The 17,008-nt window shown below is 41.4% G+C and overlaps 1 protein-coding gene across 7 annotated transcripts in view; it reads left to right on the top strand.

Annotated features, from left to right (window-relative positions):
• Positions 1–17,008, top strand: part of EYS (eyes shut homolog) — a 471,327-nt gene that overhangs the window by 352,718 nt on the left and 101,601 nt on the right. For all 7 annotated transcript variants that reach the window (XM_083495822.1, XM_083495824.1, XM_083495825.1 and 4 more), the window contains 2 exons: positions 3,975–4,136; positions 12,649–12,802. In XM_083495822.1, coding sequence (XP_083351948.1) covers positions 3,975–4,136; positions 12,649–12,802 — 316 coding nt within the window. The remainder of the gene's footprint in view (positions 1–3,974; positions 4,137–12,648; positions 12,803–17,008) is intronic.

Raw genomic sequence — 17,008 nt, 5'->3', positions numbered from 1 at the left:
AGGTCCATTCTTAACCTGAAACTGTTCTTAACCTGAAGTACCACTTTAGCTAATGAGGCCTCCTGCTGCCACCGCACCACAATTTCTGTTCTCATCCTGAAGCAACATTATTAATGCGAGGTACTATTTCTGGGTTAGCGGAGTCTGTAACCTGAAGCGTATGTAACCTGAAGTGTATGTAACCCAAGGTACCACTGTAAATAAATAAATATTCCAAAACACATAGTTCAACCAAAAATTGTAAACTTTTATGTATTGCATAACAGATCCCCTTGATCCTGATTAGTCATTGTTAGCGGAGTCTGTAACCTGAAGCGTATGTAACCTGAGGTACCACTGTACTCTTAAATGCACTAAATTCGTGGATTAACTTCTACAGTACATTATGGATAGCCCACAGTGCTGATTTCAATATCCAACAATACTAATATTGTTTAAAGTGAATGCAAAAAAGTAAGGACGCCATTTTTTAAATTCCAGAGAACCATGAGAGCCCTATTGAACTCATGTATTTTTAAAAGAAAGAAAATGTAGCTTGTTAGCAGTTGTTCCGGTCACATGTATAAGTCAAGCAGATGGATATGGGGGGGATTTTGCTTCATAGGAATTCCACCTGGAAGTATAGCGAAATACTGCTTCATCAGCTATGCAGGCATTTAAACTGAGCTGTCAACCACATTTCTAATCTATGAATTTGTTTCATTAAAGTATCTGGTACAATTAATCATTTTGATGGGCAATATGTGGCAACAAAGAGTAGCTTTTTCAGACATTGAGATTCTTTTATTATTCCAGCAGCTGTACCTCTATGGAATAAGAGTGCTCTGCTGCTGAGTCTGTCTTTGGATGGCGGTTCTGTCTTTACATATAGCGTTTTATAGTTTTGACTACATCCCACCATCACAATATATGCAGATAATATGCTAATTTATCTTTATGGCAGCTCTCAAGGGTCATTACCAAGGCGTAGTAAAATATACTGAGGACATTAATAATGATCGTAATAAAACTGGCTTTGGAAAGCATTAAGAACAACATAATGATGCTTGCAGAGCTGCAAATATCTTGGTGAAAGGATGAATGTGCATTAAATGGACTTTCATTTTGGTAGCATTCATTTTGATTCAGATGAGTGTATAAAACAAGTTAATTTACCATTTGCCAAGAACCGGTTAAAGATTTAATCATGGAAAGTGCATTTACTTTGAATGTGTTATTACTGCCAAACTTGCACCTTTGCAAATTGGATTGCTTTTTGCTGGAAGGTGCTTGCAGATTAAGAAATGGAAGGGCTACTGACCCAGCTGCTATGAGATCTGATTACTAGAGTTTAAAAGCGGGGGGTGGGTTTGTATATAGAAATTGGTATTTAAAAAAGATGCATATTTATTTATTTATTTTAAAAAACACAAGTCAGAAGATACCGAGCCGAATTCATCAGCAATATCCTTGAACGCTGTATATTCTATGGATGGAATAGTTCTCCATAAGATTTGAGTCTCAATTTCAACCTCCTAGAGGCAGGTTGTTGTTGTTGTTGTTGTTGTTGTTGTTGTTGTATTTCTATACTACCCTTCACCCAAAGACCACAGATTGGTTCACAATATAAAAATAACAAAGAAGAACAATAACCCTCCCTAAGACTTGTGGCTGGGCCCAAGAAGAAAAGCACAACCAATAATGTTTTCAGTGAGCCTGGAAGCCTCTGTATAGGGCACCATGTAGCTGAGGAGCACACACATGCTTCCTTTCATTCATTCATTATTAAATTTCTATACCGCCCTTCATCCAAAGATCACAGGGAGGTTCACAACGTAACAATATAAAATGAGAATACAAAAAACATAATAAAATAAAAAACAACAACCCCACAAACATATTGCTTTTGCTTTATTTATGCTTACACACCAACAAGATACACAAAAAGAAATAGACATCATCTCCAAAAGGACAATTTTTTTTTAATTGTTTCTGGTTTCTTCCTCGCACGGTAAGGGTGAGTCAGCAGTCAGCCTTTTGTCCCTGCCATTTTCGCTTCTCTTCAATCCTTTCTCCCTCCTTCCTCGTTGTGCTCGGGGTTACCTGAGAGGCGAGGTCCAAGTCCAGTCCGTGGTCAAAGGTGCAACGTGGAGGCATTCCGTAGTAGCTGAAGCTGGGTGCAGGGCAGGGAGTCGGGTGAAGTCAGGAACAGGCTTGCAAGCAGGGAACCAGGGCGGGTCAGGAGCTCAGGCAGGAAAGCAGGACAGGTTCAGGCAGGAACTAGCAACCAACAGTGTTGCTCCCGCAACTTGGGACTGGGGCTGGCTGGCTTTTATCTGCCCTGAGGCATAGGGCAGCCCTGATCCTCTGGTGACTCGCCTCTCCTGGCCTGGAGGCGAGCATTCCTCCCGCGGGAACTTAGTTCCCTTTGTCTCTCTGCCCTGAGCCTCTGCAGCTCAGGAGAGGCTGGAGGGTTACCTTGATCTCATTGCCCTCGTTCTTCCCTTACTCCCTTTTAACTCTTCCAAAGCGGAGCGCCTTCCCTTGACCCGTCACGCCGGACGCTCATTCCAAATCTTCTACAATTATGTCTTCTTCAGGTGCTGGTCTAATACGGGCCTGGTTTCGGGCTATTGCCTTCTCGAGCTCTGGAAAACTTTTGAAGAGCTTTGTCACAAGTGGTGCCACAGGAGGCTGCTCCTTGGGCTGGAGTGGGGCCACTTTGTTGCTCTTTTTGAGCTGCATTGCGCTTCTCAGTCGTCTGAGCCACTCTGTTCCACGAAGGAAAAGTTCACTGAACCTTCCTTCTTCCTGAAGGTCTGGAACTGACCGCATGGTTGATTCTGGCTCCGCCTCCTCTTTAAGCAGTCAAAATCAGAAGAAAATCCAAATCCTCTGCTTTCTCTCTTACCACCAACTGCACCTACACACCTCTCTCTCTCGCTAACCCACAATGGACACCTGTAGTTGGTGGCTTTTAAGGGAGAAGCAGGAGATGTCACAAAGGAGGGCAGGCCATTGTTACCATGGCAACCCACCCACCTTCCTGCTAATATGTTAGACAAAGTTACAGAATGGAGTGTAGATCTATCAGCACAGGAGCAGCCAATCAAAGTTACTGGAGGATGGTCACATGAGCGTTTTAGATAAGGCAGAGACTCCATCACCCCCTGCCAACATGCCTAGTGGTCAGGGATGGTGGGAATTGTAGTCCAGCAATATCTGGAGGCCTGCAGGTTCCACTCCCTTGCTGCACGGGTTAGACCACTTGCCAGTTTTCCAAACAGCAAGCCAAAATCAGACTAATTTTCGCAGCCTTTTCTTTTTGAATGTGTTTCTGTAATATTAACCAAGTTAAATGTTATTCCACAGCCCCAGTTCTGAGGAATGTGACCCACATGCTTGGAAGCTAGTGTAACAGCTTCTTGATTGATTGATTGATTGATTGATTGATTGAATTTATATACTGCCCTATACACGGAAGTCTCAAGACAGTTCACACACCAAAATCAAAATATAAAACCACAAAATATATAATCAAAATAAAAACCCACCCAGAAATCTGCTTCTGGTTCTTAGTAATACCAGTACATTTGATATGATTTTAAATGAGGGTGGGCAACTTTCTGGCTTGTTGGATCTGGGGTATAGAGATCTATCTTTCTATCAACTATAAGTATGACTAGTATATAGGATTGCAGCCAGTATACCTACTGGGGAAGAATACACACCAGGCAGCCAGAAACATAATGAACTTAAACAAGAGGAAGTAAAGGAAGCTCAAGGATACTAATCAAACCTCCCATTTTTGAAAACCAGTTTGTCCTTCTTTGCCAGCCTTTCTAACCAGGCAAGGTATCCTGGGGAAAAGGTTGGCCTTACAAGTTTTCTTTGACTTGGAGTAATTATGCTTAGGCAGTGATGACATGGAGACGTTCTGTTGATGACACTTCATTTAATTTTATACTGACTGCCCTTTTAATATTTTGTTCTAGATACAACCCTATTTTTCCCATCGTTCGCCATGAATTCATATTTGGAACTACCTTCTCTAACATCTCTGTCTAAGGACAGACATGCATCAGGACCACAGTGGAACCGAATGATGATTCACTTGACAGTGAAGACTACTGCTTTGAATGGCACCCTCCTTTACAGTGAGTAGCCTAGGGTTTTGTTTTTGCTTTTGTTGCACAAATTGCTTCATAATTATTATTTCATTTCACTCTCACAGCAACCCTGAGCAACTTTATTGAACAGGGGAGAATGAGCACGACTTAAACGAATTACTGTTTTATCTCTGTTACATATATTTAAACACTTTTTTTAAAAAACTTGATTATAAAGAGAACAGTACATTAAAGAGAGAAGACAAATTCTTCCAGGTAGGTTAGGCTGATACTTTGACACTTTGGGTGACGTAATTATGTGAGCAGAACAACTTCCACTCGTGCACCTGTACTTTTCTCCTGTATGCCCCCTGCTTTCTCCCCAGATCAGGGGTCAGCAAACCTTTTCAGCAGGGGGCCGGTCCACGGACCCTCAGAACTTGTGGGGGGCTGGACTATATTTTGAAAAAGAAAACAAACGAATTCCTATGCCCCACAAATAACCCAGAGATACATTTTAAATAAAAGCACACATTCTACTCATGTAAAAACACACTGAATACCGGACCGTCCACGGGCCGGATTTAGAAGGCGATTGGGCCGGATCCGGCCCCCGGGCCTTAGTTTGCCTACCCATGCCCCAGATCTTTCTCATAAAGTTGGGAAAATCCCTAGAATTGATTTAAGGAACACATGCAGTGAGGGGAGGAGAATGTTCCATTATGCAAGGAAAAATCCTTGTGCTGACTGACATTTACCTTAGAACTGCATTGAATACAAGCCTTAATGCTGATGTATGATTTGACATTAAAGGGATGAGTCTTGGGCTGCTACACTCCTCCTTCCTTTCCCCACATGCTCCGTTTTCCTCTTGCCTTTCCTGCTTTGTGATCCACGTAGCTAGTCATTGCATTCAAACCAGACAAGTTATGAGAAAGAGAAATCAGTGAAAAACACTTCTTTCTGTGTGCCCCACTCCAATCTCTCTACAAGTGGGAGAATCCTGTCACTGGATTCTGCTCTCAAAAACTGTGAATCCAAGCCTCTCTCTTTTTTTCCAAATTCTAGTTAAAAGGCAAAGAACTCTAGTTAGAGTGAAAACATCAACAAAACATTTGGTTCACTTGATTATATATGAATAAAACGTAACGTCTGCAACTGTGTAAATGAAATATAGCATATATAAACAAAAAGAGGTGATGAGATACTAGATGTGAAGAAACAGGAAGTCTAGAAAGAAAAACAAAGGAAGTTTGGAAAGCATTTCCCCCTACCCTGCATGCTTTGATTGCTACATTCCTCTCCTAATTAGGGTGGGAGGGAAAATTGATTCAGTATGCATTCAAAGCCAAATCTATCAAATTTACACTTTCCAAAACAGTATAGAGCTATACTCCAGAATTTGCCCTTACCTGAAAACTTGTGATGCAGTTCTCCAACCAATTTTTGCAAAAATGCATATATTAGGAGAAAGTGTGTGTTCAAAGACTTTGGTGAAAATAGCATGCAAAAATTCATTCTGTCAAGATAGAATTGCTTGCAGAAATGTATGCATTAGTCAAAACTGCGTGCAGAATTGGGTTTATTAGGAGGACTTCACACTAGACTGATTTTTGTGAGCATTTTTTAAAAAGCACAAAATGTAGAGAACTGAATTTAAGATTAGAAAAATGAGAAACTGAGAGCATTGAAACTGACAGGCCATTCCATCCCTATTCCTGACATTTGACAGCATCACAACTTAAAAGCAGCTTGCCCATGTTTATAAGTAACAACAAAAATGTGTAGTTTAAAATTTTGTACAGTGGTACCTCAGGTTAAGTACTTAATTTGTTCTGGAGGTCCATACTTAACCTGAAACTGTTCTAAACCTAAAGCACCACTTTAGCTAATGGGGCCTCCTGCTGCCGCTGCGTCGCCGGAGCACGTTTTCTGTTCTCATCCTGAAGCAAAGTTCTTAACCTGAAGTTTCTGGGTTAGCGGAGTCTGTAACCTGAAGCGTATGTAACCTGAGATACCACTGTATTTACTACCTGCCTTCGGCAAGTCACTGACTCTCAGCTTGACCTACCTCATATGTTTGTTGGGAAGATATACAAGGAGGTGTAAAATAGCTGCAAAATGGGGACTCCCAGGTAAATAGGGTTATGCTGTAATCCTTTCTGCATTTATTTTGGGAGTAAGCCCCACTGAATTTAAAAGGACTTACTTCTGATTAGACATAGGATTACACCATTAGTCCTTGTAGCATAGGCATCAAATTTAGGTGCCTCTAACCAAAGTGATGCATCTTTGTACTATAAATGGCAACTTTTTTTGCCCCCAGATTGGTACAACTCCAAGATTTCAGCCAACCATAATCTGACTTGATTATTTTGTGTTTACTTAAGATGCTTAAATCCCAATCATGTACTGTACAGTTGAACTTTCATCCAGGCTAGTGTGCACAGGGGAACAGTTCCCAAAAGGAGTTCTCTTAGGCCTGTAACCCCTGAGCGTGGGGAACTGTGGAAAGCAATGTGGTCTGCTTTTATTTTTGAAATGGTTTATTTATTTTCTTAGCTATTCAGTAAAAATAAATAAAAAATACTTCCTTTTTCCACTACTCTGTTCCAATAGCAGAACCACTGAGGATTTTAAAATATGGGTTTTTTAAACATTAATAATTTAAATGTGTTTAAAATATTTCATATCATAACCTTCCTTCATAACATATTTTTATAACTGTATTTAAATTCTGTTCTGCGTTGAAAGTGACCCTTTTGGCCCTTACAAGAAAGCCAAGGCTGCAATCCTATACCCATTTACTCAGGATCAAGTCCAAGGGTGAAGAGAGATAAGAGGAAAAAGTAGAACTTTAAACTAGAGTTTCAAAGTGTAAGAAAATCACACTGGAGCAGGTAGGGAGTTCATTTAGTGAGAAGAGGGAATGGCAGCTACTTAAGACCCTGGGGATTCCTGCTGCCTGGTAACCAAACCACTGACTTGTCAGTCACAGCTCTGACATTATGCCTGCCTAAAAACGCTGAAAAGCATCCAGGCCGGCTCATCTCAAGGAAATCACTTAGAAATTTGCTTGCACGTTTTCCTTCATATCTTCCCTTCCATGAGGCCTAGTGACTTACTTTTTACTGAAAAAGTGAAAGCTCAAAGAGTCCAGGCTACCTGATGGCTGTGGGCCTGGAACCTCAGCATTTATTTATTTCTTTTTTCTTTTTTTTGTTCACTCGGCAGACCTGCACATAACTAAGCAGTGACAGAGGAGAAACTGGAAAGACTAGACAAGCCATAATGAAACCAGTGCCTATTTGGGGGTAAATTGACTAGACCAGTGCATACAGCAGCAGGAAATGAGGCACTGCCATGCACTCATGTGAAATGATGTTTACCCAGCAGTGAAATCTGATTCATATAGAATTGGCCATGAAATTGTACAATTTGTGTAAACATTACTGGAGTACCACAAGACCACCATGGAGGTGGGTCTAATTACAGGGGTCAGCAAACGTTTTCAGCAGGGGGCCAGTCCACTGTCCTTCAGACCTTGTGGGGGGCCAGACTATATTTTGGAGGGAAATGAATGAATTCCTATGCCCTACAAATAACCCAGAGATGAATTTTAAATAAAAGCACACGTTCTACTCACGTAAAAACACCAGGCAGACCCCACAAATAACCCAGAGATGCATTTTAAATAAAAGCACACATTCTACTCATGTAAAAACACACTGGTTCCTGGACCGTCCGCGGGCCGGATTTAGAAGGCGATTGGGCCTGGTTGAGGTCGTGTCCACTATATATAGATTGGTCAGAAAAGCTTTTATGGTACTGTCATTCTGTGATTTGATCGCTACATTCTCTGAAATGATCTAATTCCATGCAGGAGCAGCCATTCATGCCTGCTGAAAAATTACAGTGCCCAAATCAAGGGGGGCACTCTGTAAGGAACAAGAAGCTACCACCTGAAGGAGAAAATGTGTGGGCACTTTCTGCTTGTGCAGGGGGAAGATCTGGATTGCACCCCATAAAGCTCTCTTTCAATTTAGGATTTGCTTCAAATGAAATAATATTGTTTGTCCTCTAATACTTGTTCTGGACTGGGACAAATATATATATTCTTCTAGCTATAAGGGGGGCGGGGGGAAATAGTCACAAATGGATACAACAATGGTTTTGAAATGTAAGTAGACAGCTTAAATTCTATTAATTTCAAAATAGGAGAGTGAACGGTGGTATATATAAATATTTTAAATAAATAAAATAGTTCCAGGCCAGCAAAGAGTAAAACAGGGGAAACATCATCATTTAATTTTGTGCCATTCCCCTCCTAGGATATAATGAATCTGTCTGGAGAAGACAGGCAACCCACCTATAATAATTTTTCTTCCATTGGTTTCTTGACTGTAAAAAGAGCAAGGAGTCTTATAGCACCTTAAAGATGAACAGGTATGCTGTAGTATAGTAGAAGCTTTTTTGCTTCTTTTGATGCAGTCTTGCAAGACTTTGTTTTTGCCATGGCAGACTAACATGGCTAGAAGTTGTTGGCTGTAGATTGCGCACATTCATGAGATATAAAGAAACATCAGGAATTAACAGTGGGGGTGGATTCTAAATTGCTGCATTGGACGGCAGTACAGTACCACAAACTGCAGTGCCTTGTGTACAGTGACTTCCTTTGTTGTTTCACTCCACTGTGCTATATGCCTTTGGACTAGTGGGCCATCTCCCCATGGAGCTTTGACTCTCATGTGCATTGCTATCTTGTATCCAGCTGTTCCCTGTGGAGCTGTCAGCCTGCAGCCCCTAGGCAAAGCCATAACAGCTGTCGGCTCTGCAGGGATCCTGCATTTCTCAGGATGACTCCACAGCACCAGTAGAGTACTAAAAAAAGCACAGTAGAGCCAGATGGTGATTTCACAAACTCCTAAAGATTACACAGGGTGGTTTCTGAGTTTTTTCAGCAAACACTTCCTTATAGGTGAAACATTCACATGACACTTTACCATTATGCACTTAGTCATGAGAATTATTGCAGGGACCATCGTGTGATTCAGAAAGCAGGTAACGTGGGAGAGTCTTCCTTGCAAATGTTCACTTGGAAATAGGTGCTGCAAAAATCAGTGGGGCTTACACCAAAACACGAGCATAGGATTTCAGCCTAAGAGCATGATCTTGTACAGAGTTATTTGCTATTTATTAGCAGCATTATTTGTCTTGGCTCCTTCAGGTGAAGTCTCTGACACTCAATAGCTGAGCTGGTATGGGGGCATGGAATGTTCGTTTGCAGCGGAAACCACCGGTGTTTGCAACTGCAGGCCGTATCCATGTGGGAAGGGGCAGTTGTCGGCATGGCTGGGATGAAATGCTCACACTGAGGCAGACTGAGGTCCAGAAGTGGCCTTGAAGTCACGGGAGTGGGAAGACTAAAGGCAGCAAGGCAGGAGAAAGGGGCAGAATGTCTTGAGATATTGTTGGACTCGGACTCCCATCCACCCCTTCCAACATGGATGGTGGGCCTTGTAGTCCAAATGCATTTGGAGGGCACCAGGTTAGCCACTCAGAGGTATGCTATGAAAAGTGAGGGAAGACGATAGGAATGTTGCAGAGGCTGATCAAGAGACAAGACAGCCAGAGGAAGTAGGTACTAGCTCTGGAGTTTGGAGTATTGTAGGGGAATCTTTCCAGTTGTTGCTTTCCTTTGTCTGTATGTTTCTGGTTTACTTCATCAAAATAAATAAATAAATATTCCAAAACACATACTTCGACCAAAATTTGTAACCTTTTATGTATTGCATAACAGATCCCCTCAGTCCTGATTAGTCATTGGTTTCTGCCTTAAAAGAGCTATATTTTCCTATAAAATAATTATGGGGGGTGTGGGGAGAATAAGGACACAGATAAAGTGAATGAAAGAAAAATATACCTTATTAGAAGAATCAACAAAGGAGGGGAAGGATAAGATGAAGAATGTGTCAGATGGTGTGCATGTTACCTTTTTTAAAAAAATCTGCTTCCTTAAAGTAACACCGGTTGAAAGGTTTTTGCCATGGGAAGTAGAACCGCGGAACAAACGTTTAACTTTTTGTGTGTTTCCTTTGGAAAAGAACTGAGGCTCTGCCAGAAAGCACATACAATAAAGATTTTGGAGCAGACATTTGACCCCGTCCCAGGAGGTGAATCATACCCACTCCTTTAAGAAATGGTGGTTCAGTGACAGCCTTTTCTGCTGATGGAAATGCCTCATAGCTGGGATCAGAAAATAGAATATCAGAAGCAAACATCCTCACCTTCTACTTTTTATGGCCATGAAAAGCAGGTGTGGCTGAGCTGGAGGACCAATTTAAAACAGCCAAGTAATTTTTTTCCTATCCATGTCCCTGCACCATAAGTCATATTTCTGCATATATTATTTTTAATGGGTTTATACCATGCCTTTTCCAAAACTATGCAGCGTGGCAAAACACAAAATATAATCAAAATAAAAAAATTCCTTCCAGTAGCACCTTAAAGACCAACAAAGTTAGTTCTTGGTATGAGCTTTCATGTGCATGCACACTTCTTCAGATACCATGCACACGAAAGCTCATACCAAGAACTAACTTAGTTGGTCTTTAAGGTGCTACTGGAAGGAATTTTTTTTATTTTGACTATGGCAGACCAACACGGCTACCTATCTGTAACAAAATATAATGTAAATGTGTGTGTGTGTTTATGTGTTACATTTATACACTGGGGTGTAGGATGATCCAAATATTTCTAATGGAATTGTTATTCAGATCCCAGCTCCTGAATTATTATATTTATTGCTCCGCTCAGTCTCAATGCTGGTGCCAGGTTTTGGGAGACCTCTCAGCAGGCTGCTCTTCCCACTTCTCCTGCAGAAATGTTGTACAGCTCTGTAAGTGTAAGAAGATTCTAATTTAATGGCTTGTAAATTGGCCTTTCATTGCAATTTCTCTGGAAACACAAGTCTAGGCAGTTAAAGGTCTTCATAAGCTTTATCAGCTGGCCAGCTAGCACCTCTTTATGTTTCTGAAGTCTGTGTCTAAAAAGTATCACTTTTCCTTTAGAGCAATTGATGGTGAGCTTTTGCTGTGAAGGCTAAAAACTAATTTATCTTGATTTTGATCACCACCCAAATGGCACTGCAATGGCCCACTTGGCCTAGACCATTTAAACTATTACTCCATTCTGCTCAAAGCACAAGCTCAGCAGGAGTGGAACACGCTGAATAGATTTGACTGATTGGTTTAGCACTTTAATTTTCAGTTGTTGGTGTAAAATTTTACAAGTGTATATATAAACGTAAATGACTTTAAAAAGTGTCACTTTTACTGACATGGTAGACAAAAGCCTTCTCAGCTAAATAATCATTGTTTTAAAGGAGACCATCATTGACTGTGGGCAGATTATCACAACAATAAATTGAACTGTGCCACTTAACTCAGCAGCTCCAAATCATTGTTGAGAAGCACTTCTTTATATATCTGAAGGCTGGTTGATCAGTTGCACAATATTAGGAGCCTTAAATGATGGCTGTTTATAGACATTTATACTAGCTGCCAGCAGAATGGACTATTTTTTTAAAAAATTAATAAGGGTGGAGAGGATAGAACTGGAGGTATACAATTCATAGAAAATTAATTTGGAGCCTAGAAGCTAACAAGAAGCTAACTTTAACAAGAACAGCTGCCACAACTAGTCCAGTAGACTTATCACCAGGTACTTTCTAAAATGCAAGGACATAATTTTTTGTTGTTTAGTCGTTTAGTGGTGTCCGACTCTTCGTGACCCCATGGACCAGAGCACGCCAGGCACTCCTGTCTTCCATTGCCTCCCGCAGTTTGGTCAAACTCATACTAGTAGCTTTGAGAACAGTTTCCAACCATCTCGTCCTCTGTCGTCCCCTTCTCCTTGTGCCCTCCATCTTTCCCAACATCAGGGTCTTTTCCAGGATGTGTTCTCTTCTCATGAGGTGGCCAAAGTATTGGAGCCTCAACTTCAGGATCTGTCCTTCCAGTGAGCACTCAGGGCTGATTTCCTTCATAATGGATAGGTTTAATCTTCTTGCAGTCCATGGGACTCTCAAGAGTCTCCTCCAGCACCATAATTCAAAAGCATAGGACAGAAATATCTTGATTCAATTATTTATTCATAAGACTTTCTCTATGCATACTTACATTTATATCATGCCTTTTTTCATCATGGGATGCAAAGCAGTGTATGCATGGTTTCCAGGCAAATACCTTTCATATGGGCAGAACCATCAATTCTATAATAATAGTACGTGCTGGGGGCTTTCTAATGTACAAGCAAGTTTGTTTTCCTGTCATTACTGCATAATCATCATGCCTGATAGCAGAAGTGTCCAAAGAGAATAGTGTTTGCTGAGCATCATTGAGCTCTCACTGAAAACATATAATTAGCAACCTGTGTGTATAATTTGATCTTTCAGAAATTACTTTTTTGCTGTTTGGCTCCTCCATCTTTCTTTCCTTTCCTCCTTTTGCTTTCAGCTATTTATGCTCTTTTCCCTAAATTATTTTGTTGTATTTTAAAGCCGGTGATGAGCATGCCAGAGGACATTTTCTTCACCTTTACCTTGAAGATGGCAGACCAACAGCTCAGCTTGGCTGTAGCGCTTCGCAGGACATTCTGACGGCAACTGTCAATCACTCCATTAGCAGAGATGCCCTTGTGCCGATCACAGTCAGGTATGGATTTCCTATGCTTTGTTGAAGTGAGACTTGCACAGTATAACTGTGTTTATTTGTTGCTGAGAAACCCAAAAACATTAAAAATGAAGACCAAGCATGCTTCTAAATAGGAAAAAAAAAATGCTTCTTTGGGTTGGGATTATAAGGATCAGTGGTAAACATGTTACTTTGAATGCAATAGTTTCCTGGTTCCACCCCTGGCCTCTCAAGTTAAAGGAATGAAGAGCAGATAATGTGAAAGGCTCCTTGCCTGAGACTCTATAGAGTAGAGGGAGGGAACCAGCAGCCTTCTAGATGTTATTCAATTCCAATTCAGCTCCAACTAGCCCTGCAGATGTTGTTGGACTCCAACTCCCATAAGCCCCAGCCACCCTTGCCAGTGATCAAGGATTATGGGAGTTGTGGTCTGACATCCTATGGAAGGCCACGGGTTCCCCATCGGTCAGAACAGACAATACAGGGATAAATAGGCATGTGGTCTGACCTGGGATAAAGTAGCTTCCTTTGATAGATATCACAGGGTGATGGCGTAGGGGTACACATGGGCAAGCTGTCTCCAAATGTCGGGATGTTATTCTGTGATTATATTATAATTTCCTTGCCAAAATGTGCCCAGGCAGATAATGTAACTTGAAAGTCATGAAAATGATCAGCTTTGAAGTAGAGACTAGACTGCCTTCAAAGTAGACCACAATGAGGAGAAACTCTCTTTCCTCAGCCCTCTCTTTTCACCTTAGAAATCATACCCTGCAAGCCGCTATTACTTTGAGATGCATGGCTACAGGTTTTTCAAAAGATACATTTAAAAATCAGCTTCTTTTACTATTTTATTGTGTATTAGGCTAATCAGTTCACAGGCTCCCAGTACAGCTTTCTCAACCACCTCTTAAATCTGTAGGAAAGCTTATATCTGGCGCTGTGTTGCTTTGTGTGAATATTATGGTGGTGTCCCAGATAGCTGTATTGGAGCAGATGTTTGGAGTGCTAGACTTTGATTAATCTCTCAAACTGAACTGCACTGGGCAGGTACAAAATTTGTCTCAATCACACACACACACACACACACACACACACACCTGACACCAGATAATACGTTTAGCTAGGCAATGTTGAAATTGCATGGTCTCCATGATTGTTGGGGTTGTGTCAGTCACTCTGCTCCATTGCAACAATAGTCTCTAATGAGCAGGGCACTTGATGTGAGTGTCTGTTAGCAGGAAGATACAGTTCTCTTGATTCTTCCGGGTTTGTTTGATGGAGAAAATCAGGCTCTGGGAATCAGGCACCCACACCTGACCAGCAGAGTCTAGTAAACTGTATAGCTTTGCACTGCTACTCTACCGCTATATTTCATCCCCATTAAGTGCATGAACCAGAGTGAACAAAGGACATAGTGTGCAACTGAGAACATTATAAGGCCTTCAGTGGATTAGCTGAGCTAGTAAGTGTTTCCCACACACCCGTCAGCATGGTTTGTTAGAGGAATTTGGTTGTGCTCTGATCTTTTTTTTTTAATATATATTTTATTCAGGATTTTCTTGTTTTACAGAAGTGTAGTGCCTCGTATTCCCCCCCCCCCCCCAATGTAACATTTTAACAAATCCGTTTCATTTGTTGAGGCATTAGGGGGAGAAGAAAAGAAAAAAGAAAGGGAGGGTGGAGAGAGGGAAGATGGATAGGGGTGGGGTCAGGTGGCGGTGTTTCTATTATGTTTAATGTATGTAGAGTTTGGTGTCAGCGTTGCTTGTGTTGTACACTTGTGTTCCTTTGGTGGTGAGAGAGGTTGGGGTTGGCCTAGGGTGTGATTGTTTGCTTGTGATTGGCTGTGGTGATCTTTGTTTTCGTGGGTGGGTGAGGTGGGTGGGTGTTTTGGATCAGGTTAGCCATATTGATTTGTATGCTGTTGGTGGATTATTGTCACTGTCCTGTTGGGCTGAATATGTGATAAAGGGGAGCCATACCGGGGTGAAGGCGTCTTCTTCTGTTTGTCCCCGTGTCAGTTTCAGTTTATTAGTTAATTTTTCTAGTAGGGCTGTTTCCCATACTATTTGGTACCATTGGTCCATGCTTACTCCTGACAGGTCTCTCCAGTGTCTGGTTATGGTGTTTCTGGCTGCTGAGAGCAGGTGGGTTATGAGTTCTTTGGGTTGTGTTCTGATCTAAGGACTGAGTTTGTGTGGGACCAGCCAGAAAGTTTTAAGGATCAAAGTGTGGGTAAGATCTGCCCTTTCATTTTTAGATTACTATGAGAACATTCCAAGCAGGAGGACCAAATACACTCAGAATGTATTTTTTGAGCCCTGTTTTGTCAAGTATCACTTCTTCCCAAGGTGTCCCAGTACTGAAGTCTATTTGGGAGTATTGTTGCCTTCCAGTTAAGACCATTTTTAAAGTATGAAGGCCAGAAATAACTGAAACATAGTCCCAGGCAGGATTCCATAACATCTGGACTATCATAATGATAATATAATAATTTATTATTTATACCCTGTCCATCTGGCTAGGTTTCCACAGCCACTCTATATTAAAAACACAATACAGCATTGAACATTAAAAACTTCCCTAAACAGGGCTGCCTTCAGATGTCTTTTAAAAGTAGGATAGTTGCTTATTTCCTTGACATCTGATGGGAGGGCGTTCCACAGGGCAGGTGCCACTATCGAGAAGGCCCTCTGCCTGGTTCCCTGTGACCTCACTTCTCACAGTGCGGGAACCGCCAGAAGGCCCTCGGCGCTGGATCTCAGTTTCTGGGCTGAACGATGGGGGTGGAGACGCTCCTTCAGGTATACAGGACCGAATTCTTAGTTTCCAATTGTGAAAGGGAAAGAAAATAGTCCATGGTTCTCCAAAATGTGTATGTGGCCATTTAACAGCATTTTAATCTGTTATGCCAACAGCAAATATTTCCTGCAACAAAAGCCAAAGAGTACCAGTGTATCCATGCCAAACATAATAGCAGCATATAGATTGTTGAGCTTCTCTCATTTTGCCAGTAAACCTAAATTGAATAAAAGCAAAGAATGGGCGCTTTAAACAAACTCAAAGAATACATAGAGGTGTCTATACTTATTTTTTCCATTTTTGTCTTGGTTTCTTACTTTAAATTCTGTACATAATTCACGGATACTTCCCCCTGGTTATGTTTCCTCTTCAAACACTTGGCTTGGATTAAGTATAAGAACAGTCTTCCACCTCCTTTAAGATGATCTATCAAAGATAAGAAAGCAATTGCTGCAACTATTCAAGCTCATTAAACAAGTACTTGAGGAGCAGATGTCTTCATTACAATACCCTTCATGCTCTGGAAAAGGATTGGTCTTCTGGCGCTAACTGTCCTCCTAAAGGAGCCTTAGCAAATGCTTATCCAGCGTTTCCAAAAATATCCCTTTAACAGAGGCGCAGTGTGGTGGGGGGCTGAGGGGGTTCTTGCCTCTGGTGCATTTTAGAAGTGTACTATCACAAATATTAATGTGTCTGTGCGAACCTTTCACCTTGGCACATTGTGTGTCAAGATTGTGGTTTTGCATCTTCAATAAAAATGTATTTTTATTTTTATTTTTTAAATGGATTTTCAAAGTGTGCTTGGTCTTGCTTGGGATGGGAGGAGGGACAGACAGTCCCTGCAGAAGCATCTGGTGGTTCTTCATGCAGAGCTTCAAGGAGATCTTCAGATGTATCTTCTTCATCTCACATTTCCAGGTCACAAAAATGACTAAGATTGGAAACCAGCCCACAGATGCAGCCATGTACTGCACATGCAATCCTGTAGCATGGATGTATTTCAGGCTGCTGTGGCAAATGTTCTCCATGGTGCAGCCTGAGGATCGTATCTACAGAGATACGGCTCGACATCCTAGTGTACACATTTGTGATTGAAGTTGCCAAGCTTTGACTCAGGGATAGAGCAATGGGTGCTATCTGCTTCAGGGTAGCAAAACCCCTCAATACAATTAAGACTGACTTGTCTAGTCAGTGGTCCATTCTTTGACTGCCATTCCCTGCCTTCTGTAGCAAACATTACTGCAGTTTTTGGTTTTTAGAAGTAGATCACTATAGTACTAGAAAGAGAGTCACTATTTCACCTTTCCAAGGTTTTGCTTTCCCGAAGCTGTTAATGCAAGAGACACTATGTATCTGGGACAAGAGCTAATAACCCTACTTGTGATGTACTGTTTGACATTTTTGCTTCTGTAAGCAGGCCTA

The sequence above is a fragment of the Podarcis liolepis genome, assembly GCF_965112155.1.
Source record: "Podarcis liolepis genome assembly, chromosome: 3".
Lineage (NCBI taxonomy): Eukaryota > Metazoa > Chordata > Lepidosauria > Squamata > Lacertidae > Podarcis > Podarcis liolepis.
This window is presented reverse-complemented; position numbering and strand designations above follow the sequence as displayed.